We start from the raw sequence: 24,070 nt of genomic DNA on the forward strand, positions 1-24,070 counted from the left end.
AGCTGACAAAGGACAACCCTGCCTTACTGACCTATCTATAGGGAATGTATCTGTTAAAACTCCGTTACATTTAACACAACTTTTTGCTCCACTATACAACAAGTTAATCCAAGATACAAATTTTGGCCCAAAACCAAACCTCTCCAAAGTCTGTATCAGAAAACTATGGTCCACTTTATCAAAAGCTTTCTTAAAATCTAAACTTAAAACTATACCACCTTAATTTTTCATATGATTAACAACATCTCTAATTGTACAAATTACATCTGCAACATCTCTTCCAGGTATTCCGTAGGCTTGTGTTGATGTAATAATACTTCCAATCACCTTTTTCATCCTATTAGCTAAAACTTTAGTCAGTATTTTATAATCTGAATGTAGAAGACTAATAGGCCTATAATGTTCTAACTTTAACCCACTGCCTCTATTTTTAAATAAGATAGTTAACATACAAATTGACATAGACTCAAGGATTTCATTATTCTCTTCCATATACTGAAAAACCTTCAATAAAATGGGTGCCAAAATATCCACAAAAACTTTATAGAATTCATTTGTTAAACCATCCAAACCTGGACTTTTATTTCCTTGAGCATTCTCAATTGCTTCCTTGATTTCTATAATTGAAAGCTCTTCATCACACCATTCTATCTGTCTGAGATACTTTGGCACTGATTTTCTCCAACACTTTTTCAACACACACTTTATCTACATCATTGTTTTTATAAAGATTTCTGTAAAAGGATTCAACTGAATCTACGATGTCAACAAAATCACTTACCTTTACACCTTTTTCATTTTCCAATTCCACAATATAACTCTTAAATTGCTTTCGTTTTTCAAGCCCCAGAAAAAAGGAAGTACATTTCTCTCCCTCCAAGGCGTACTGTGCCTTACTCCTAACAATAGCACCTAAACATTTATTTTTTTCATAAAACCCTAGCTCTGCATGGATTTTCAAATAAATCACTACATCATAGTCTGGATCAGCATCGGCCTTTTCAAGTTCATGTAACATCCTATTTCTAAGCATTTTTTTCTTTCAACTTATCTACACGGTTACGATTTTTGGAGTACCTAATACTCCTGTTTTTTACTTTAACTTTCACTTCCTCCCACCATAAACACACATTCTCTTTTAACAGTACATTAGACATTTCACCTTCGATACATTCAACAATTTCCTTTATATAACTTTCCTCCTTTAACAGACTGGCATTTAAACACCAGACATCTCCACAGCAAAACCTATCTGAAATGACATTACTGCATGATCACTGTATGCTGTAAAGTTATATGACATCTTCTGAACCTGCTGTATCACATCTTCTTTTACTAAACATAAATCAATTCTGCTTTGTTTTAGTTCATTTAACACCACCTGCTTTCTCGAAAACACTCTTCTATTTAAATTTTCAGCCCTCCATATATCTACAAGATTCTCATTTTTCATTAAACAGCTTGGAAAACTCCTGTCATGGCTTTAGAAGCTTCTGATAGGCTAATTGACATCATTTGAGTCTGTGGATGTATTTACACCTGTGGATGTATTTCAAGGCCTACCTTCAAACTCAGCGCCTCTTTGCTTGACATCATGGGAAAATCAAAAGAAATCAGCCAAGACCTCAGAAAGAAAATTGTAGACCTCCACAAGTCTGGTTCATCCCTGGGAGCAATTTCCAAACGCCTGAAGGTACCACGTTCATCTGTACAAACAATAGTACACAAGTATAAACACCATGGGACCATGCAGCCGTCATACCGCTCAGGAAGGAGGCATGTTCTGTCTCCTAGAGATGAACGTACTTTGGTGCGGAAAGTGCAAATCAATCCCAGAACAACAGCAAAAGGACCCTGTAAAGATGCTGGAGGAAACAGGTACAAAAGTATCTATATCCACAGTAAAACGAGTCCTATATCGACATAACCTGAAAGGCCACTCAGCAAGGAAGAAGCCACTGGTCCAAAACTGTCATAAAAAAGCCAGACTACGGTTTGCAACTGCACATGGGGACAAAGATGGTACTTTTCTGAGAAATGTCCTCTGGTCTGATGAAACAGAAATAGAACTGTTTGGCCATAATGACCATCGTTATGTTTGGAGGAAAAAGGGAGAGTCTTCCAAGCCGAAGAATACCATCCCAACCGTGAAGCACGGTTATGGCAGCATCATGTTGTGGGGGTGCTTTGCTGCAGGAGGGACTGGTGCACTTCACAAAATAGATGGCATCATGAGGAAAGGGAAATTATGTGGATATATTGAAGCAACATCTCAAGACATCAGCCAGGAAGTTAAAGCTTGGTTAAAAATGGGTCTTCCAAATGGACAATGACCCCAAGCATACTTCCAAAGTTGTGGCAAAATCGCTTAAGGACAACAAAGTCAAGGTATTGGAGTGGCCATCACAAAACCCTGACCTCAATCCAATAGAAAGTTTGTGGGCAGAACTGAAAAAGCGTGTGCGAGCAAGGAGGCCTACAAACCTGACTCAGTTACACCAGCTCTGTCAGGAGGAATGGGCCACAATTTACCCAACTTATTGTGGGAATCTTGTGGAAGGCTACCCAAAATGTTTGACCCAAGTTAAACAATTTAAAGGCAATGCTACCAAATACTAATTGAGTGTATGTACACTTCTGACCCACTGGCTAAAGTGTATGTAAACTTCCGACTTCCAACTGTAAATACAGAATATATACCGCAAAGTTGCTTAGGAGCCTGAAACAAGGCGGCAATGTTTCAGTGCCATCTTATCCCTGGGCTATTGCTTTTCACTTTCAGATAGTCTGTCTTCAGTACACTTAACAGTGCCTTGCATGTCTCATTGACAATCTCTGAGATGGCATAACAACTTATTCAGAATACATAGGCGAAAGATGTGAATGTCTCTCCTTTTAACAGAAAGTGTTTAGGGTCACATCCAGTCTCTCTGCGGGGCTGATGGACTTTCTCATGACTGTATCTTCCTTTTTTAGTCGGCCCACCATTCCAAGAAAGAATTGGAATGTGTCCTTGTCATGTGCAAAGCTATGCCCTTTAAATGTAATGAAAATAAACTATTAATTTACAATATGACACTGATAAATGCAGTGAAGTCAATCATGACAAGTCAGTGACAGTACCTAATTACACTATATATACAAAAGTATGTGGACATGTGATGTAGATGTTGAGCGGCTTCACTGCAAGTAGTGATCTGTGAGCTGGTCTGACAGCTGGTGCTTAAAGTTAGAGGGAGATATCTCCAGCTTCAATGATTTTTGCAATTCATTCCAGTCCTTGGCAGTCTGGCGGACGAATATGGGTTTGGCAGATGCCAGGAGAACGCTATCTGCTCCAATGCATTGTGCCAACTGTAAAGTTTGGTGGATGAGGAATAATGGTCCGAGGCTATTAACTGCATTTTGATAGCTGTATTACATTAATTTCTAATGCTGTCTAGTGGCGAACCTGTTGGTTGATATTAGCAAAGTTTCTCTAAAATACTGTTCCTCTTAGCTCATTCTTGTCTAAGCAACTTTGAAGACTGGTAGCAAGACTGACAAGCTCTACTACAATAATACTACAAGGAATGACCCTACATTATATTATACACTGGGGTCCCAAATTATTGACCCCTTGATAGAGATGGGCAGAAATGACTGAGCTTTATTGTTTGCTCCAAAAATTGGGAAATGATTTTATACTAATACAATTGCTCATAGAAAGAGAATTTGTTCAACAAACAAGATAGGGGCCAAATTGAATTACACCCATGTTTTCAGTACCTGAGCCTTCTTCTAAAATGTTTTGCTGTGTAGAACACATTGGGAGGGATCTTAGCCCATTCCTCCATACAGAATCCTTGATATCCTTCATCTGTGCTTATTGACTGCCCTCCTCAAATCAAACCACAGGTTTTCTTTTCTGCCCGTTTGCACTTCCAGATTCCCCCTTCCATTTATGTCCCCATCTGTGGTAAATCCACCCTCATTCCCTCTTCTGTACCTTTTCCTATTTTCTTTCCGTAGTCGTGTAAGTAGACACCACTAATCCTATTACCTTCATCCATCTCAGACTTACTCCCATCTGAGCTACCTGCCATGCCTACCTCAGTCTCTGCACAGTCAAAGATAGAACAATGAGAGCTATTTCACTGTATAAATGTGAAGCATCAGCTTTGCGTTTCCACTCACTATCAAATATGGTAGTGAGAGGAAACCCACTGGACTGCAGGGAGAGAAGATAGAACGAGATGGATTTTAGCCGACATTCTGCAAATTCTCATCAATTAAACAGTTTTCTGTTCTCAAAACTAGAATCCGTTATAAACCGTGTTTATGTGACCGATGTGAAATGGCTAGCTAGTTGGTGGTGCGCGCTAATAGCGTTTCGATCGGTGACGTCACTTGCTGAGACCTTGAAGTTGTGGTTTCCCTTGCTCTGCAAGGGCCGCGGCTTTTGTGGAGTGATGGGTGGGTGTCCGTTGTTGATGTGTGCAGAGGGTCCCTGGGCCCAGGTTGGGGAGAGGAGAGGGACGGAAGCTATACATTTAGCAGGAGTGCAGATGTGCATTTAGATATTGCACACGCGCACTTTAGTTCCCTAACAGAAATATGCAGATGCACGCTAGAAAACTTAAATAGGATCTCGCTTGCTCGTGCTTGGCTTTGCCCACCTCCTTCCCGTTTCTGCCCACTATGACTCATTTGATCCCAATGGAAACGACAGGCTGTGGTCTACCTTGGTTTAGTTTTTTAAAAATATTTGGAATGCAACTGCGTTAACTTTCGAAACCGAAATTTATGATCGAACAAAAAAACAATTGACCAGCCTTTTGTCTTTGTTCTCTAGCAATCTTGTGTTCCAATCAAATTGACTTGTTGCTGATCCCCGCTTCTCCATCCCATCTATGTAAACTTTTCTGCAACAACTAGACATGATGGACAATGTTAATTGGCAGGTGGAATGACACCCAATGAGGTTGCAAGCTTAAAGTGGGAGGCATGGTCAGGTCAGTACAGTATAGTCCAATGAGGTTGTGTTTTGGCTCGTGACAGCTTGTCAAAAACTAGTTGAAATTATACAAAACGTCCAGAAAAATCATTTTAATCATTCTAACACTGACTTGTCAATTGTCATACATTTTCCATGTCTATGGCTTCATTCTAACAGCTATCCCTTTCCCGTGTTTTATACAAATCTATACATTTTTCTGGAGAGTTGTCTTTACAGCACGACCAAACTTCAAACGCATTTCTTATTTCAATAGAATTTTCCAATCAACATTTAAATAAAAAAATTAAATATAAAATTGCAAAATATAAAACACTTAATTCTATTGATTCTGCAGGTGAAAATATTTATCACTTTACTATTACATAAATTCACAACTACAGTGCCTTGCGAAAGTATTCGGCCCCCTTGAACTTTGCGACCTTTTGCCACATTTCAGGCTTCAAACATAAAGATATAAAACTGTATTTTTTGTGAAGAATCAACAACAAGTGGGACACAATCATGAAGTGGAACGACATTTATTGGTTATTTCAAACTTTTTTAACAAATCAAAAACTGAAAAATTGGGCGTGCAAAATTATTCAGCCCCCTTAAGTTAATACTTTGTAGCGCCACCTTTTGCTGCGATTACAGCTGTAAGTCGGTTGGGGTATGTCTCTATCAGTTTTGCACATCGAGAGACTGAAATTTTTCCCCATTCCTCCTTGCAAAACAGCTCGAGCGCAGTAAGGTCGGATGGAGAGCATTTGTGAACAGCAGTTTTCAGTTCTTTCCACAGATTCTCGATTGGATTCAGGTCTGGACTTTGACTTGGCCATTCTAAACACCTGGATATGTTTATTTTTGAACCATTCCATTGTAGATTTTGCTTTATGTTTTGGATCATTGTCTTGTTGGAAGACAAATCTCCGTCCCAGTCTCAGGTCTTTTGCAGACTCCATCAGGTTTTCTTCCAGAATGGTCCTGTATTTGGCTCCATCCATCTTCCCATCAATTTTAACCATCTTCCCTGTCCCTGCTGAAGAAAAGCAGGCCCAAACCATGATGCTGCCACCACCATGTTTGACAGTGGGGATGGTGTGTGCAGGGTGATGAGCTGTGTTGCTTTAACGCCAAACATAACGTTTTGCATTGTTGCCAAAAAGTTCAATTTTGGTTTCATCTGACCAGAGCACCTTCTTCCACATGTTTGGTGTCTCCCAGGTGGCTTGTGGCAAACTTTAAACAACACTTTTTATGGATATCTTTAATTAATGGCTTTCTTCTTGCCCCTCTTCCATAAAGGCCAGATTTGTGCAATATACACGACTGATTGTTGTCCTATGAGAGTCTCCCACCTCAGCTGTAGATCTCTGCAGTTCATCCAGAGTGATCATGGGCCTCTTGGCTGCATCTCTGATCAGTCTTCTCCTTGTATGAGCTGAAAGTTTAGAGGGACAGCCAGGTCTTGGTAGATTTGCAGTGGTCTGATACTCCTTCCATTTCAATATTATCGCTTGCACAGTGCTCCTTGGGATGTTTAAAGCTTGGGAAATCTTTTTGTATCCAAATCCGGCTTTAAACTTCTTCACAACAGTATCTCGGACCTGTCTGGTGTGTTCCTTGTTCTTCGTGATGCTCTCTGCGCTTTTAACGGACCTCTGAGACTATCACAGTGCAGGTGCATTTATACGGAGACTTGATTACACACAGGTGGATTGTATTTATCATAATTAGTCATTTAGGTCAACATTGGATCATTCAGAGATCCTCACTGAACTTCTGGAGAGTTTGCTGCACTGAAAGTAAAGGGGCTGAATAATTTTGCACGCCCAATTTTTCAATTTTTGATTTGTTAAAAAAGTTTGAAATATCCAATAAATGTCATTCCACTTCATGATTGTGTCCCACTTGTTGATTCTTCACAAAAAAATACAGTTTTATATCTTTATGTTTGAAGCCTGAAATGTGGCAAAAGGTCGCAAAGTTCAAGGGGGCCGAATACTTTCGCAAGGCACTTTAATTGTCATGCCAGTCTTTGTGCTGTCATGCCAACTCCTTTTCATTCATTGTCATGCCATGTTAGGCTCAACTATGAGCAATGGAGTTGGCATTATAGCACAAACAGACTGGCACTGAAATAAGTCTTGAATAAGACAGATGTGTGCATTATTTGTCAAACAGCAAAATTCAAAACACACTTGAATATTGAACCACCTATTGATCAAATATCCCTCAACTACAATTAACATCTGAACTGACCATGTTAAATTAAATCGAACAAAACATTACTGTAAAAGTAGATACACTAAAAAGGCTTATTGCCCAGTTGACATGCAGGACAAAGGCCAAATAATCTTAGCTGCCTATGCTGGTGTTCAAACAATACTGTATCGACATGGAGTCTGGAGATAGTTTGACAGGTCAGTTGGCTTTAGTGGTGGGGAAGTGGAAACTTCGGCAGATCATTCAGTCTTTAGATTATTTAGTGATTTAGCAGTGCCATTCTTCTCCATGAAGTCCCTCAGCTTTGTGGGGAAGTCGGTCATGACCCCTGTGGCTCCCAGGTCAAAGGCTCTCTTAAAGTCCTTCTCGTCGTTCAGCACCCAGACATAAACCTGAAATGTAAAAAAAAATAAGAGCACATCTTATACAACGTGACTGTGATAAAAAGCAAACGATAGCAGTTGTCAGAATGGCCTTACTTGTATTCCCCTTGCTGTTAGGTGATTGAACAGAGCTCTTCTCATCAGCAGGCTGCATGAGAAAGTTTAGACCCTGATTAATGAACCTCATCATTTATGATACATATCACCTGTACTGGACAACAGCCAACCACTGATCAGAAGTACTGAACCCCTGATCAGAAGTAAATGTAATGCTATGTGAGCTTCTTCTGAAGGGTGCAATGGCGCAGTTGTTCCAAGTGGAGGGTACAGTAATCTCAGACTATTACACTTACGTATCTGCCAGCCAGGTGATGACATGCTGACTCCTGGTCATCTTATCAGGATCCCTCATAAGATGTCTGTGAAGGCAATACATAGGTGAAAATAAAAGGAATCAAAAGCAAACTTCTTAAACAGATCAATCCTCTTTTAAAGGATAGAGGTTTTGCGAGCCAATGCTAACTAGCGTTAGCACATTGACTTGGAGTCTACAAGTACACCTGCACCATCCATGAGTTCATCTGATTCTGGGTAAGAAGAAAAATGTACAGAATCTCACAATATCCCTTTGAAAAGGACCCTCCGCTGAACAAAAAGAAAAATGTCTAGCTTTTAACAAACCACAGTGGCTTCAACCTCTGTTTACATCCAAATTCAGCTGCTTTAAATGGAAAGGCATTTATTATTAATCGATATGTTCCCTGCTGTTGGGCTTAATATACAGCTTAATATAGTAGTGGTTGCAAGAACAACAACTTCCCTAATAATCCTGTTTACAGACATCTGATAATCAAGTTACCTGATGGGAAAAATGCAGAAATCAAAAATAAACTTTTCAAAACAGTGACCATATTTTTGGTGGAAGCCTAATTGATTCCGAGTTCAGACAAACAAAGTTGGTATTTGTAAACACTTCACTCACGCCTAAGTGGGAGGCTCCTGCTGCTCGTGATAGCACATGTGGAGATAAAAAAAAAGATGTTTTATCGGAGTTCTGTGTGTTTTAAGTGTTTACATGTTCTAATAATTCGAAAGAGCAAAACATTTTTTTTTAAATAAACAGGTGTTATAAAATAATAATTTAAGCTAGGTATGCAAATGTATATTTTTAGCTGACCCTCCCTAACCAGTTAACAGTTAAATTAGTTCAACAGTAAAATTACGTGACAGCCTTAAATACTACGCATGCATACACAGAGCAAATGTTTCATTGTGAGCATAATTGAAACATACAACAATAGCAAGCATATCGTCTCACAGCCAAAAAACTATATTTAAGCAGTAAGGCCCGAGGGGGTGTGGTATAAGGCCAATATAACACAGCTAAGGGCTGTTCTTAAGCATGACGCAACGCGGTCTGACATACCACGGCTTTCAGCCAATCAGCATTCAGGGCTCGAACAACCCAGTTTCTAATATCGAACATGCAAATCCTGAAACTAAAGTAGCCAATGTGTTTTTACATTTTCAATCATTTTTCGAAATGCAAGTCACAGGGACACGATTCTAAAAAGCAGACCGGTTCCATACAGTATGTGAAAAAGATGAAAATCTGCTAGAAAATTAGAAAGAAGGGAAATCTAAAGATGCAACAACCCTGATGGATTGATAATATGACTAGGATTGTGCCATTGGCTTCCGGACAACAAATATTGATACCAATAGAAGAGGATAGAAATGCTAGTTATGGGCATATTTTATTTATTTATTTAGGGGAATCCAATTGAGACCAGTGTCTCATTTACAAATGGTACCCTGAGTACAAAAATATTTTTAAAAACAAGACAGCTATAAATACATTACATCAGGTTATTACAAGTTTGATTAATCAATTGCACACTTCAGTGAGCAGTTTTAAACTGCCCTATCGGCACCAGGTGTAATTTGTTTGGTACACACGATTCCATAACTGTGGTGCATTAAAACTAAAGGCGGATTTACAACACTTTGTGGGGTTTTAAACACAGTATGTAAAGTGTGGGTCACGTTTCTTGAGCTGAAACAAAAGATCCCAGATATTTTCCATATGCACAAAAAGCTTATTTCTCTAAAATGTAGTGAAAAAATGTGTTTACCTCCCTGGTGGAGAGCATTTCTCCTTTGCCAAGATAATCCATCAACGGGACAGGTGTGGCATTTAAAGAAGCATGATCATAACACAGGTACACCTTGTGCTGGGGACAATAAAAAGGTCACTAAAATGTATAGTTTTGTCACAACACAATACCATGTCTCAAGTTGAGGGGGAGTGTGCAATTGGCATGCTGACTACAGGAATGCCCACCAGAGCTGTTTTCAGAGAATTGAAAGTTAATTTCTCTACCATAAGCCGCCTCCAACATTGTTTTATAGAATTTGGCAGTACGTACAACCGGCCTCACAGCCGCAGACCACATGTTTGGCGTCGTGTGTACGAGCAGTTTGCAGAGTGCCCCATTGCGGCCGTGGGGTCATAGTAGGTCACACATACGCTACGGACAACGAACACAATTTAAATCAATGGCAAATTCAATGCAGAGATACAGTAACGAGATCCAAAGGCCCATTGTTGTGCCAGTCTTCCTCCGCCATTACCGCATGTTGTTTCAGCACGATAATGCACAGCCCCGTGGCGCAAGGATCTGTACAGAATTCCTGGAAGCTAAAAATGTCCCAGTTCTTCCATGGCCTGCATACTCAGACATGTCACCTATTGAGCATGTTTGGGATGCTCTGGCTCAACAGCATGTTCCAATTCCCACCAATATCCAGCAACTACGCACAGCCACTGAAGAGGAAAGGGACAACATTCCACAGGCTACAATCAGCCTGATCTACTCTATGCGAAGGAGATGTGTCGAGCTGCATGAGTCAAATGGTGGTCACACTAGATGACTGGTTTTCTGATACCTCAAAAAAAACGTAGGACTGTGTATCTGTGACTAACGGACGCATATCTGTTTTCCCATGGCATGTGAAATCCATAGATTAGGGCCACATTTATTTAAATTGACTTAACTGTAACTCTGTAAAATCTTTGAAATTGTTGCGTTTTTATTTCTGTTCAGTACATTTCAACAGTGAAGTGAGGTATGCTGGAAGCTTTTGAAGCAGAGCTTTGCAAACAACAAGGGGGTAACGAAGTGATCGACAGGACTGAGGCAACCTTCTGATGCAGTGATGAGTCTTAAAACTGTCACCTGTAATAAAGCAATGGGCGATATGGTAGAAGGCATCCAAAGGTTTAAAAGTAGTGGCTGCTGCATTCCGGTAAATGGTGTCACCATAGTAAAGAACTGGCAGGAAAGTTGACTATAGAATGTGCTTCCTGCGCTTAATGGACAGGCAAGCTCTAAACTCAGCAAAAAAAAATAAACCTCACTGTCAACTACGTTTATTTTCATCAAACTTAACATGTGTAAATATTTGTATGAACATAAGATTCAACAACCAAGACAAACTGAACAAGTTCCACAGACATGTGACTAACAGAAATGGAGTAATGTGTCCCTGAACAAAGGTGGGGGGATGGGTCAAAATCAACATTCAGTATCTGGTGTGGCCACCAGCTGCATTAAGTACTGCAGTGCATCTCCTCCTCATGGACTGCACAAGATTTGTCTCAGTCTTAGGCGTCTCACAGTACGGACATTGCAATTTATTGCCCTGGCCACATCTGCAGTCCTCATGCCTCCTTGGAGCATGCCTAAGGCACATTCATGCAGATGTACAGGGACCCTGGGCATCTTTCTTTTGGTGTTTTTCGGAGTCAGTAGAAAGATCTCTTTAGTGTCCTAAGTTTTCATAACTGTGACCTTAATTGCCTACCGTCTGTAAGCTGTTAGTGTCTTAACGACCATTCCACAGGTGCATGTTCATTAATTGTTTAGGGTTCATTGAACAAGCATGGGAAACAGTGTTTAAATCCTTTCCAATCTGTGAAGTTAGATTTTTACGATTTATCTTTCAAAGATAATGTCCCTTTTTCAGGACCCTTCTTTTTCTTGCCGAGTTTGTCTAAAAGAAGTCCACGTTAAATCTTAGCTTCTAAACTAGCTCATCAGTAAGTTTTTTTTTTAAACGAGATCTTTATCAAAATGTTAAGATATTTAAAGGCAGGAACCCGCTCAATGAGAGATACAGTGGGGCAAAAAAGTATTTAGTCAGCCACCAATTGTGCAAGTTCTCCCACTTAAAAAGATGAGGCCTGTAATTTTCATCATAGGTACACTTCAACTATGACAGACAAAATGAGAAAAAAAATTCAGAAAATCACATTGTAGGATTGTTAATGAATTTATTTGCAAATTATGGTGGAAAATAAGTATTTGGTCACCTACAAACAAGCAAGATTTCTGGCTCTCACAGACCTATAACTTCTTTAAGAGGCTTCTCTGTCCTCCACTCGTTACCTGTATTAATGGCACCTGTTTGAACTTGTTATCAGTATAAAAGACACCTGTCCACAACCTCAAACAGTCACACTCCAAACTCCACTATGGCCAAGACCAAAGAGCTGTCAAAGCACACCAGAAACAAAATTGTAGACCTGCACCAGGCTGGGAAGACTGAATGTGCAATAGGTAAGCAGCTTGGTTTGAAGAAATCAACTGTGGGAGCAATTATTAGGAAATGGAAGACATACAAGACCACTGATAATTTCCCTCGATCTGGGGCTCCCCTCAAGATTTCACCCCGTGGGGTCAAAATGATCACAAGAACGGTGAGCAAAAACCACATGGGGGGGACCTAGTGAATGACCTGCAGAGAGCTGGGACCAAAGTAACAAAGCCTACCATCAGCAAGGGCATTGAAGATGAAACGTGGCTGGGTCTTTCAGCTTGACAATGATCCCCAACATACCGCCCGGGTAACGAAGGAGTGGCTTCGTAAGAAGCATTTCAAGGTCCTGGAGTGGCCTAGCCAGTCTCAAGATCTCAACCCCATAGGAAATCTTTAAAGGGAGTTGAAGGTCTGTGTTGCCCAGCAACAAAACATCACTGCTCTATGAGATCTGCATGAAGGAATGGGCTAAAATACCAGCAACAGTATGTGAAAACCTTGTGAAGACTTACAGAAAACATTTGACCTCTGTCATTTCCAACAAAGGGTATATAACAAAGAATTGAGATAAACTTTTGTTATTGACCAAATAATATTTTCCACCATATTTGGAAATAAATTCATTAAAAATCCTACAATGTGATTTTCTTTCTCATTTTGTCTGTCATAGTTGAAGTGTACCTATGATGAAAATTACAGGCCTCTCATCTTTTTAAGTGGGAAAACTTGCACAATTGGTGGCTGACTAAATACTTTTTTGCCCCACTGTACATCCAATGAGTGAATATGTAGCCTATCTGAGAAAAATGTCCATGAATTACAGAACATATACTACCGGTCAAAAGTTTTAGAACACCTACTCCTTCAAGGGTTTTTCTATATTTTTACTATTTTCTACATTGGAGAATAATAGTGAAGAAACCAAAACTATGAAATAACATATGGGATCATGTAGTAACCAACAAAAAAAGTGTCAAACAAATCAAAATATATTTTATATTTGAGATTCTTCAAAAAGCCACCCTTGGCCTTGACAGCTTTGCACACTTCAGTTACCATAGTAACTGAAGGTCTAAAACAACATTGGTGCATATTTAGAATAGAGTTATTATTTGCTGGGAGTGGGTCAGAGATTCTAATACTTTGGCTAGGCAAGATATCTTGGAGATTGGACAGTAATCACCTAAATCAGAAGGACCTCCCTGCCTTATGTAGCGGGAGGACATGTGCCGCTTTCAAAACCTTAGGGATAACACCAGGAGCAATTGTCAAGTTAAATGATTCAACAATGAGTGTGGCAGGAGGCTGTAGTAAGAAGAGGTCAAGTGAACCAGCCCCTGTGGATTTCTTTACGTCGATCTTTAGCAAGGCACTTAAAACAGACATCCAATTGGCTCATTCATCCCCCCTCCTCTCTCCTGTAACTATAACCCCAGGTCGTTGCTGTAAATGAGAACGTGTTCTCAGTCAACTTAATTGGTCAAATAAAATTACAATTAAAAATGAAGAAATCTTTATAAAATAATTGCCTCCACATTTATATAGTTGAATTTTGGCTAGGCTACTTTGAAGCAAGGTAAGACATGCCTCATAATGTCAAGTAAAACATGTCATACAAACACTAGAACCAAGAAGGATAGGTGTTACATGTAAAAAATGTAAGTTAAGTGGGTGTGTGTCTCTGGGTGTTGCATACTTAGTGACGATGGAGGGCATGGGGATCTCCAGGAACTGCTCTTTGAGGGGCACAAATGGCAGAAGGCCGGTGTAGAAGAGACCCACCAGCATTAGAACCCTGTGCATGCTGAACAGCACTGGGATACGAGGGTTCTACAAAACAGACAGGAAAGTACAAGGTTGTGATAAAAACTAAGTCCACAATCCAGCTATCCTAGTATGACAAAGAACTCGGTCCTCCCATTTGCTAAAAAGGTTCTTCCCAAACACCCATCATAAAAACATGTAAATATAATTTCCAATTTTGTGTTGATCAAGGTAAATTCAAGCATAAACAGAATATATCATTATAAAAGGAAATTAGCCATTAGGTACCTCCTTGTAACACTTCTGCACAATCTGGTTGCTAGAGTTGCCCCAAACAGTGATGTGTTCTCTGTCATACTTCACAACCAGCTCTGAGACCTGCAGAACAAACAAGTTCACAACCCACAATGAGAACACTTACCCCATAACACCCACTTCTTTCCTGAAATGTCTAACCCCAGGCCATACCTTCTTGATAAGGGTGTCATTGTTGACCTTGATGTCAATGTTGACAGGGGTCTTAGGGAAAGCCTCAAACACATCCCCGAGGAGAGGAATGTGTTTGTCCTCCCCTCCCTCACAGACACATTCTGTAGACACACACAGGGAAAAATTAAGAACACATCCACACCTGCCAAAGCAGCAAGTACTACATACAAACAATGATTTTCACCTCTCTGGAAAGTCACACCAAGCTTGCACAGGTAAGGAGGCAGATCCTGTAGAGAACAAATATATTACACACATTTTATCATGCATATCCTTTTTTGTGTTGTCACAATACCAGGAAGTAAGGAAGAAAAAGAAACAAAACATGAAGCAGACTTAATGATTTGAGGGAAACACTTCTAATGTTGGAAAAAAAACAGCCTTATGATGTCACATGTTTATTTTGCAAGCTACAGCACACAATATTTTTTATAAAAGTAGGCTATAAAAAAGGACCATAGAGTTTATTCTGCCTCATGTACTCTTTCTTGCCAAGGAAAATCTTGTGTCGTATTATTTGCGATACTGGTATCGTGACACTAATCCCTTGAGATTTATTCTTTGGTCAAAAATCAGATTAAACTTTTGACAGGATCTATTCTAATAGGGAGATAAACGCAACAAAAGACTTGGAAGTAGAATTACATGAAAGCAGAGTTCAAGACCTGGAAAGTGGCATCTAAAATAGCCCAAGACAGGAAGAAAGGTAGGGACCTTTGAGGCCTTACGGACCACTTGCCTCAATGAGGCCTAGGTAAAGTACGTATATTTTTTATATTTGCTGTTGAGAAGCCAACTTTGCGATACTCACGGCGTAGGCCACGTCAGAGATGTAGGCACTGATGCCAGTCGACCTCTCCAGGTTGGCATCGTGTGACACGACCACCTGCTCGTCCTTGGTCATGTGACAGTCCAGCTCCAGCATGTCAGTGCCAAGGTCCACTGCACTGGACACAGGTAAAGGAGACAATCACACACATATACCCCACAAGCAGTAAGTTGAGGATAGCATCAACTAATCTAGACAGGGTACACACACGTAATGGACATCAACGCTGCTTGCTGAACAGTACATCTTCCTCCCTTATTGGGATTTATTGTGCGTCCTCTGTCTTGCAAACACACGACCACCCTCTTGACAATGCCATAGCCAACTACACCACCGCAACGCTAGCAAGTTGATAGCACAGATGTTGGCAATTCAAGCCAAGGAGTGAGGCTAACCAATTGAACTTGGTTACCCACACTTCAAAGTGGTGTGCATTTACCAAAATAAGTAATAATGCATATTTCGTCTCTGTGTTTCATAATTTTCCTTCAATGCATCTCACCGGACAAGGCATCCGAGCGAGCGAAACTTTGCCCCTCTGTATGTGTAGCCCATCTATCTGATGCTGTCTGGTCACGACATTGTTGTCACCCGTGGCATTGAACACAAGGGAAGCCAGCAAGTGTTTGGCCTCCCTTGATAAAAAAAGTTAAAATATCCAAAAATCAGCATTGAGCTAAATTGTGAATGGTCCTGACACACCAAAAATAAGTGTCAAGGAAAGCCAGTTTGGATTTCAATTCACACCAATCACATCAAAAGCAAAACACCATTGATGTAAAAATTCAAGTTTTCTATTTATGTCTTTGCCCTCCGGTGGCTAGCTAAACTCATCCCTTTTCTCAAATTAGCCATGGGTGGAGATAGGGATTTGGACTTGTGGTTTTACTTAATTCAACATACAGGCCAATTATTATAAATGGCAATTCTGATATAACCATTAATTTATACATTGTGCACCTGGCCCTTGAGAGGATGGAAGTTCAATACGTAGCTAGACGTAGTAGGCTAACATTTACTAACTTGCTCATCGTTGCCCATGAAGGAAGTTAGGCAAGCGAGCAACATTTTAGCCAGGTAACCTAAGAAAACAAACATAAGAGTACTGATTAACTGATTTTCAATTAATAGCCAATAATGACAAAGCAAACAGGTTTTTAAGAAACATTTGGAAATGTATTACAAATAAAAAACTCAACTTATTTAGACAAGTATTCAAACCCAGAGTATAATATATGAATATAGCTGTGCAACGACACTCCCCATCCAACCTGACAGAGCTTGAGGATCTGCAGAGAATGGGAGAAATTACACAAATACAAGTGTGCTAAGCTTGTAGCATCATACCCAAGAAGACTTGAGGCTGTAATCGCTGCCAAAGTTGCGTCAACGAAGTACTGAGTAAAGGGTCTGAATACTTATGAAAATATGATTTCAGTTTTTTTTTTATACATTTGCAAAAAGTCTAAACCTGTTTTTGCTTTGTCATTATGGGGTATTGTGTGTAGATTGAGAGGGGGGGAAACGATTTCATCCATTTTAGAATAAGGCTGTAAAGTAACAAAATGTGGAAAAGGTCATGGGGGTCTGAATATTTTCCGAATGCACTTATAGAGCAAACAACACAATATGTTAATATGTTAAACATGACGCGACGCAGCACGAGTCAATGGGAGGATATGGACTTGACTCACTGCTTGAAAGCTGCCATGGTGTTCTCCAGGTTTTCACCTGCCCCTGCAAATACAGACATGACAGAAAGAAGTTCATAAATTAGAGGTGCCCGAAACAAAGTTGGTGTGAGCCAAGTAAGCGAGATGTCTTGAGGTACAACACTGCCTTTTGTAGTTCCAGTTTCATGGATGTGTTATGCATGAATGAAGCAAGATTCCAGCAACGCTCACCTCCACGATGGGATATGTGTCTGCTCAGGAATGGCTCTCTCTTCCGCCGATGAAGAAGTGTTGGGCATTTCAATAACAAGGCAGAGGTGAGCACATACCCCATCACCGTAGACAACACGTAGACAGCAGCACACATCTCTGATTCTCCTTTAGCTCAACTGGGAAAGGTAACATGTATGGTCAAGCATAGCTATACTAGCAAAGACTGATAAGTCGCCATGATTCAGCTTTAAAATGAACACGTTCATACTGCTGTACAGTAGCCCAAAATTGGACTAAAGTTGCCTGTTTACTGCTTAGTCCAAGGACCTTACATATTCTGTTTGGAAGTCAAAGCACCCAAATACTCCATCTAAACGTGAATCGAATCTCAATTGCGGTACAGTTGTAGAAACAAATTCCTTTCATATCACATCAAAATAATGTAATAAATGCAAAACAAACACTTAATGTAGAATGTTTTAACCTGTTTCAATACATTTGCAGCCGACAGTTTTTTTTCCAGTGACAACACGTTGTTGGCGTATGTCTTCCGTTTTACACACAGGTGTTCGGAGACGCAGATAGCTAACTAATTAGTACAGGTCACGTCAGTTCACTCGGTCTTCCGTCTGTTTCCGTAACAAGGAAATATGGCGATGTTGGAACCCTAACCCTATTAAAAAGGTGTGTCAATTTAACCTTTTGTTTTTTTCAAAAAGCATTTCTCGTCGATATGAAAAAGGTCCTTATGCTTCCAAAACCATACCGCAAGCGAGGCGTTAATGTTCAGACCGAGCTTCGGGGCTCTTATTAACAAAATCACCCCCTACAGAAGCTGCCTTTGTGTATTGCAATGGAACCACGGATTTATATACATCATTGAATAGAACCTGTCATAATCATGAGCTAGCTTTACGGCACAGTACAGTACATGCTGTACATGAAGATACAATAATGATGACAAATAGCTAGCAATTGAATGACAAAAACCGTCCGTGTAGATGGGCTAAAATGTTAGTGAATGTGTTTAGCTACAGTAGTGTGAGCCAACAAATTGCATTTTACCTTTGACAACAAACCAACTTCTCTTCTGGATATGTGGAAACTTCTGCCCGGTAAACGCCAAGGTTTAAGCAAGTCCTGTCTGCTGAACGCTATTACAACTGCAACCACAGACAGAACAATCTTCACTCCAACGACAGATGGCGTAAATCTTCTTATTTGATGAGGTTTAACGGAGGTTGGCATACAATAACTGTGGCATTACCGCCACCTACTAGACTGGAGTACAACTCCCTTATACTTTTCTTGATTTTTTTTTATTTTTATCAGTAAACAAAGCTCCCGAGTAGCGCAAGCGGTCTAAGGGCACTGCATCTCAGCGCTAGAGGAGTCTCTACAGACCCTGGTTCGAAATCCAGGCTGTATCACAACCGGCCGTGATTGAGAGTCCCATAGGGCGGCGCACAATTGGGTTAGGGTTTGGCCGGGTAGGCAGTCATTGTAAATAAGGCTAGTTAAATACTTGTAATTTTTTTTTACATCTAACATTAAAAAAAAGTAAAAACACCACCCTACTCCACTATTTACATCTATTTAGTCCTACCTAAGTTCAACAACCTGAAAGGATGGAACACCACCACATAACACACCCTGTAACTCTTCTGATGTCAAGTCTCTCACACCCAAATACCTCTGCAGCTGCCACCATAACCTCAATTTTCTGCGACTTATGTTCCATTCCTGCAGAACAGTTGATAACCATTGCTATAAAATGCTAAAAATCCAATCTTACTGAAACATATCACTTGTTGGCCTATCCCTCTGTACTGGTACAGATCTACTACTCACACACTCCTCTCAGAATCCCTACCCCTTGACTCGTCTTCCTCTAACCCTGGAAACTTCAACCTGCCTCTCTCGCACGGGATATATGTCTGATCCCCAGCCCCGTGGGCACCCCTACAATTAACACATACCCCTACTTTCCCCAATGCTACACATTTCTTTGTCTCGTGCCTTTCTGCACACTTCTCACACCTAGGAACCTCCCTCCTACACATTGCTGCCACATGCCCATAAACTTGACCCCTGTAAGAACATAATATATTTGGCACAAAAGCTTGTACATACATATATCCTAACATCACTTTGTCACGCAAAGACTCAACATCAAAAACTCAAAAGAACAGACAATGACTCCAGTTTCACCACTCACGCAACCCTGTCTGCATCGCACCAAACGACAAGCATCACAAACACCGGGAATCTTCCCCTTCATTTGGTTTACTTTTACTGCTACCCCAGTAATCACTCCTTTCAATGGTGTACTTTTCTTGAGAGCAAAACAATTCATTTGACGCGGAGCGCATTTCTCTCCTTGACCATCAGAAACAAACAATTATCACAAGACCACTTCTAATTACCCTCACTGATTTCCCAGCACCAAACTCTGTTTTCACCTACACTGAAACCACAAATGAATCAGCAAAAAAGGCAAGGGTCCACCTTTTCCAAAAGCTTTACTCCTGTCACACTCATCTTTATCCCGAACCTCAGTGCAAGCCTCCGGCCCCGAGAACTTCACCACACCTACCATTTCTCCTCCCGTCTTCAGCTCACTCTGCTTACACTTTCTATCATTCTTCTTTAAAACAGATTTCCATTTTTTTTTCTGCTTTTTTTTTACAGATTCAAGCTCTTCCTCCCTCTCTCTCTCTCTTAGACCTCCTCTGTCTCCCTTTTCCTCTCCATTCCTCCTCCGTATTCCAAGTATACGTCTACTTATGATAATAGTGCACTTCTCCTGACATACATCTTGTTCTTGACTTCTCAAGGGACGCCATTTAACCGACTGTCACAATCTCCGTACAATCAGCACGAACCCCTCGGGATATAGCGCTCAACAGTGCAGCTGCTTCGTCTTGATGTCTTCTTTATAAAAAGCTACCACGATGCTTTTCCATTTCAAACAAGCGTGCTCTTCCATCCACCATTCACGGTCCACCGTCTAGCTCCATCTGCAATCTTCTTCTTCTTTGGGATTTAATGGCGGTTGACATCCAATTGTTGCATTACCGCCCCCAACTGGACTATAATATAAATCAGTATACTTTGTGATACAAAGAGGGAAAAGGAAAGAAATAAACAAAAATAATACTATAAAAAAAAAATACACCCATTCCACTACTTTGACCCTATCTGCTCCTGCATCATGCCAACGGCCAGGGAGGACAGGACACCACCACTCAACCAGTTGACACACACAACTTCATACTTTCTTCTACATAATCTTCTGTCCCATGCCTTCCTGCACACATCCCACATCTTAGAATCTCCCTCCAACACGCTGCTGCGACATGACCATAAACATTGCACCTGAAACACCACAGTGGATTTGGCACACTAAGCTCTAACAGGATAACTGATCTATTTTAACATAACTTTGTCGGGTAAAGACTCAGACTCAAAACTAAAAAGGACTGACCATGATTCCGTTTCACCACACTCACCACCGGGTCTGCACCGTAACAAATGGCAGGCGTCACAAACACCAGGCATATTCAACTTCAATTGTTCCACCTCCACACTTAACACTACCCCATGAATCACTTCATTAAATGGTGCCCTATTCCTAAGTGCAAAGCAAGAAACAGATCTTGACCCAAGTTGCGTGACACGGAGCACCCGCTCCCTCTGGGCAGAAGAAACACAAACAAATATCATAAGTCCACTACCGGTTACCTTCACTGATTCACCTGCACCCAACTCCTTTCCCACCCACCCTGAAACCACAAAAATCCTCATTTTAACTCTCCCTCATTCACTTCCATTTTACCTCCAGAACTCGGTGTGGCGTAGGGCTCACTCTGTTACACTTGACACCAAACATTTTCAACACACTTCCTCTCTATTCCGTCATCTTCAATAGATTCAGACTCAACCTTTGCCTCCCTCATTCTCTTCAACCTATTCTTCCTCTCTTTTTCCCTCCTTTCCTCCTCCGAAATCCAATTAAACGACTCCTGGTGAAAATATTCCCCTTTTTCGCATCAATCTCTTTCTTGCCTCCTTGAGGGACGCCATCTCTACTGCCACTCCATCCATCTGTCGCTCTCCTTTGCACACAGCTGATACTTTGTAGCCCACATACTCATGATCATTATTGCAATGTCGCTGATTGGCCGCACCAAAATATTCTTATTCTCACGTATAATGACTTTCACAACAATCGGATGTGCATTACGCCCCCTGTTGTGATGGTGGATAATCCCAAAAAAGTAAATAAAGCATGGTAAAAAAATACAAACTATCGTACAAACTATCAAAAAGAAAGTTAAACTAAGCTAAATCAACTTGCCTTTCTGTTAAAATTCTAATCAGGTCCTTACACGGGCTTAGAAGAATCCTGTGAGGGCAGGAAATTTTCTGGTGACAGTAGTCCTTGCTGTAAAGTCTTGGAGCCCCAAAAACATTTTTGACTGCGGAAACAATAATGTCCAGCTTCTTGGACTTCTTGGACACTTGTGCATTACGATTAATAACTGTGGCTATGAATGCTACAAAATCCACCTTCTTCACAAGGAGTGCATCCAGATCACTTGATCGACATAAAACACACGCAACTGGTTGCGGTGCATTTTCGGCGGAATATGCCCTATTACTCCTTTAACTCTCTTCACGGCCTCCACATAGGAACTCTGCTGTACAGCCTTGATCCTTGGCACCTCAAACTCTTTCACCCTAACAAGGCACTCAAGGAAGTCCAGAAAAGAGAAACGACAGTCCATCAAGTTTCTTTGAGTGCAGTCGCAAAAACCATTAAGCACTAGATGTGATAAACAGATCATTGCAAGAGAGAACAATGTCCATGTCAATCAAGCATGTGTGGAAGGACCACCAGAGGTTAGGCTGGGCTCACGGATATTCGCCCAACCAGGCATGTGAGTCAAGGTGACCAGAGGCAATTAAGCACAGCTGACGGTACTAATGATATATTCTCTTTCCCCTACAGAGAGAGAAGGAAAAAGAAAGAATACGAGTGGTTGCTCCACAAAGGAGAGGACATATCATTTGGAAGGTGAGGAGAAGGTAAACTATCTCTGGAGAATGACCACCAAGAGAGGAGAGCTATCCACGAACAACCATTAAGACGATGATAAACCTGTGATTTTTTTTTTGTTACAGTTTAAAGATAATCATGTGTTCCTGTTTCATCTGAAGAAGATGTGTTTTTCTTTGGGAGATTCTCATTGATTGTGTTGGAGTGTTTGTATTGACAGAAATCCCTCAATAGAGAACTGTGTTGAATCAAGAAAACCTACTCCTGGCTCGTTTATTCCACCTTTCCGCATTAGTGACACCAAATTACTTGGTCAGCTCACACATATTTGTAACGAAGTCAAAGTTCACTGCCTGCCATAAACAGCCCATCAAATGTATTTATAAAGCCCTTCTTACATCAGCTGACATCATCAGCTGACATCATGTTCATAAATAACAAGCAAAATCAAATAATAATAATCTGATTGCTCTGGAGCAGTTTTTCATCAACATTTTCATCTGTACTTTGCTCTGTTCATCTTTCCCTGCCGCTGAAAAACATCCCCACAGCATGATGCTGCCACCACCGTGCCTCATCGTAAGGATTTCGGCAGGTTTACTCCAGATGTGATGCTTGGCATTTAGGCCAAAGAGTTCAATCTTGGTTTAATCAGACCAGAGCATCTGGTTTCATGAAGGTCTGCAAAGTCCTTCAGGTGCCTTCCGCCTGGCCACTCTACCGTAAAGGAGATGGTTGTCCTTCTGGAAGGTTCTCCCATCTCCACAGAGGAACTCTGGTGCTCTGTCAGCGTGACCATCGGGTTCTTGGTCACCACCCTGATGATTATGTAACAGCATAGACTTGACGTCCGTCCCCTCGCCCCGACCTGGTTGCGAACCACACATCAACAGTCACCCTCGAAGCATCGTTACCCATCGCTCCACAAAACCAGCGGCCCTTGCAGAGCAAGAGGAACCACTACTTCTAGGTCTCAGAGCAAGTGACGTCACCAATTGAAACGCCAATAGCCCGCACCACCGCTAGGAGCTAGCCATTTCACATCGGCTACACTTAGTTTGGCATGGCAGCCAGCGCCAGGAAAAGTCTTGGTGGTTTCATACTACTTCTATTTAATGGAAGTCCAATCAGGTTGTAGAAATATCTGAAGGATGATCAATAGAAACAGGATGCACCGGAGCTCAATTTTGAGTCTCATAGCAAAGGGTCTGAATACTTATGTAAATAAGATATTTAATTTTTTAATTTTTTAATACATTAGCAACAATTTCTGAAACCTGGTTTTCACTTTGTCATTATGGAGTATTGATTGTGTAGATAATTTGTTTTATTTGATCCATTTTAGAATAAGGCTGTAACATAATACTTTTTTTTTTTAATGAAGGGGTCTGTCTGAATACTTTCCAAATGCACTGTACATACAATAATCACAGTGCTTTGTCAAAAAGGAAGAATCATTCATATATATTTTAATGGGCTATACATTGTTAGTGTCTTGTATATTGATATGATGACATTTAACATTTCGTTACCAGGAGAGCCACCAGCTAGCTGCAGAGCTCTTCCTCTATCGCCCGCCGGCGGAGAAGGCTGAAGGACATGTCTCAGCTAGTTAAGAAGTAAGCTAGTGCACATGCATGCACGCGCTCACACACACACCTTCGCTCTCTTTCTCTAAAAGGTTTCATGCACCCTAACACAGTTTTTCAAGGCCCTCTCCATCATTCATCAACAGATGCAATAAGGAGAGACTGACAGAGGACGATGTAAAAACCTTGGATGAAATCAAGGAGCACATTAAAGCAAGACCCAACACTTTCTTTGAAACGGAGGCTTTCCTTCCAAAGAAAA

The 24,070-nt window shown here is 40.8% G+C and overlaps 1 protein-coding gene across 2 annotated transcripts; it reads right to left on the bottom strand.

The window, feature by feature from the left end:
* Nucleotides 1-6,980: 6,980 nt before the first annotated feature.
* gdpd1 (glycerophosphodiester phosphodiesterase domain containing 1) lies at nucleotides 6,981-20,209 on the bottom strand. 2 transcript variants are annotated; one of them, XM_064984176.1, is made up of 12 exons: nucleotides 19,973-20,209; nucleotides 18,223-18,320; nucleotides 17,176-17,333; nucleotides 16,966-17,008; nucleotides 15,254-15,389; nucleotides 14,627-14,672; nucleotides 14,422-14,543; nucleotides 14,242-14,331; nucleotides 13,886-14,019; nucleotides 7,941-8,006; nucleotides 7,684-7,735; nucleotides 6,981-7,596 (listed from the first exon to the last, which is right to left on the bottom strand). In XM_064984176.1, exons 3-12 carry the CDS (start codon nucleotides 17,309-17,311, stop codon nucleotides 7,444-7,446), a joined length of 978 nt encoding a protein of 325 aa, XP_064840248.1. In that variant the 5' UTR covers nucleotides 17,312-17,333; nucleotides 18,223-18,320; nucleotides 19,973-20,209; the 3' UTR covers nucleotides 6,981-7,443. The 2 variants fall into 2 exon arrangements, with proteins under 2 accessions (XP_064840248.1, XP_064840247.1); XM_064984175.1 differs by having other exon boundaries at nucleotides 18,223-20,209.
* Nucleotides 20,210-24,070: the final 3,861 nt, after the last annotated feature.

This window comes from Oncorhynchus masou, chromosome 13 (assembly GCF_036934945.1).
Source record: "Oncorhynchus masou masou isolate Uvic2021 chromosome 13, UVic_Omas_1.1, whole genome shotgun sequence".
Classification (NCBI taxonomy): domain Eukaryota; kingdom Metazoa; phylum Chordata; class Actinopteri; order Salmoniformes; family Salmonidae; genus Oncorhynchus; species Oncorhynchus masou.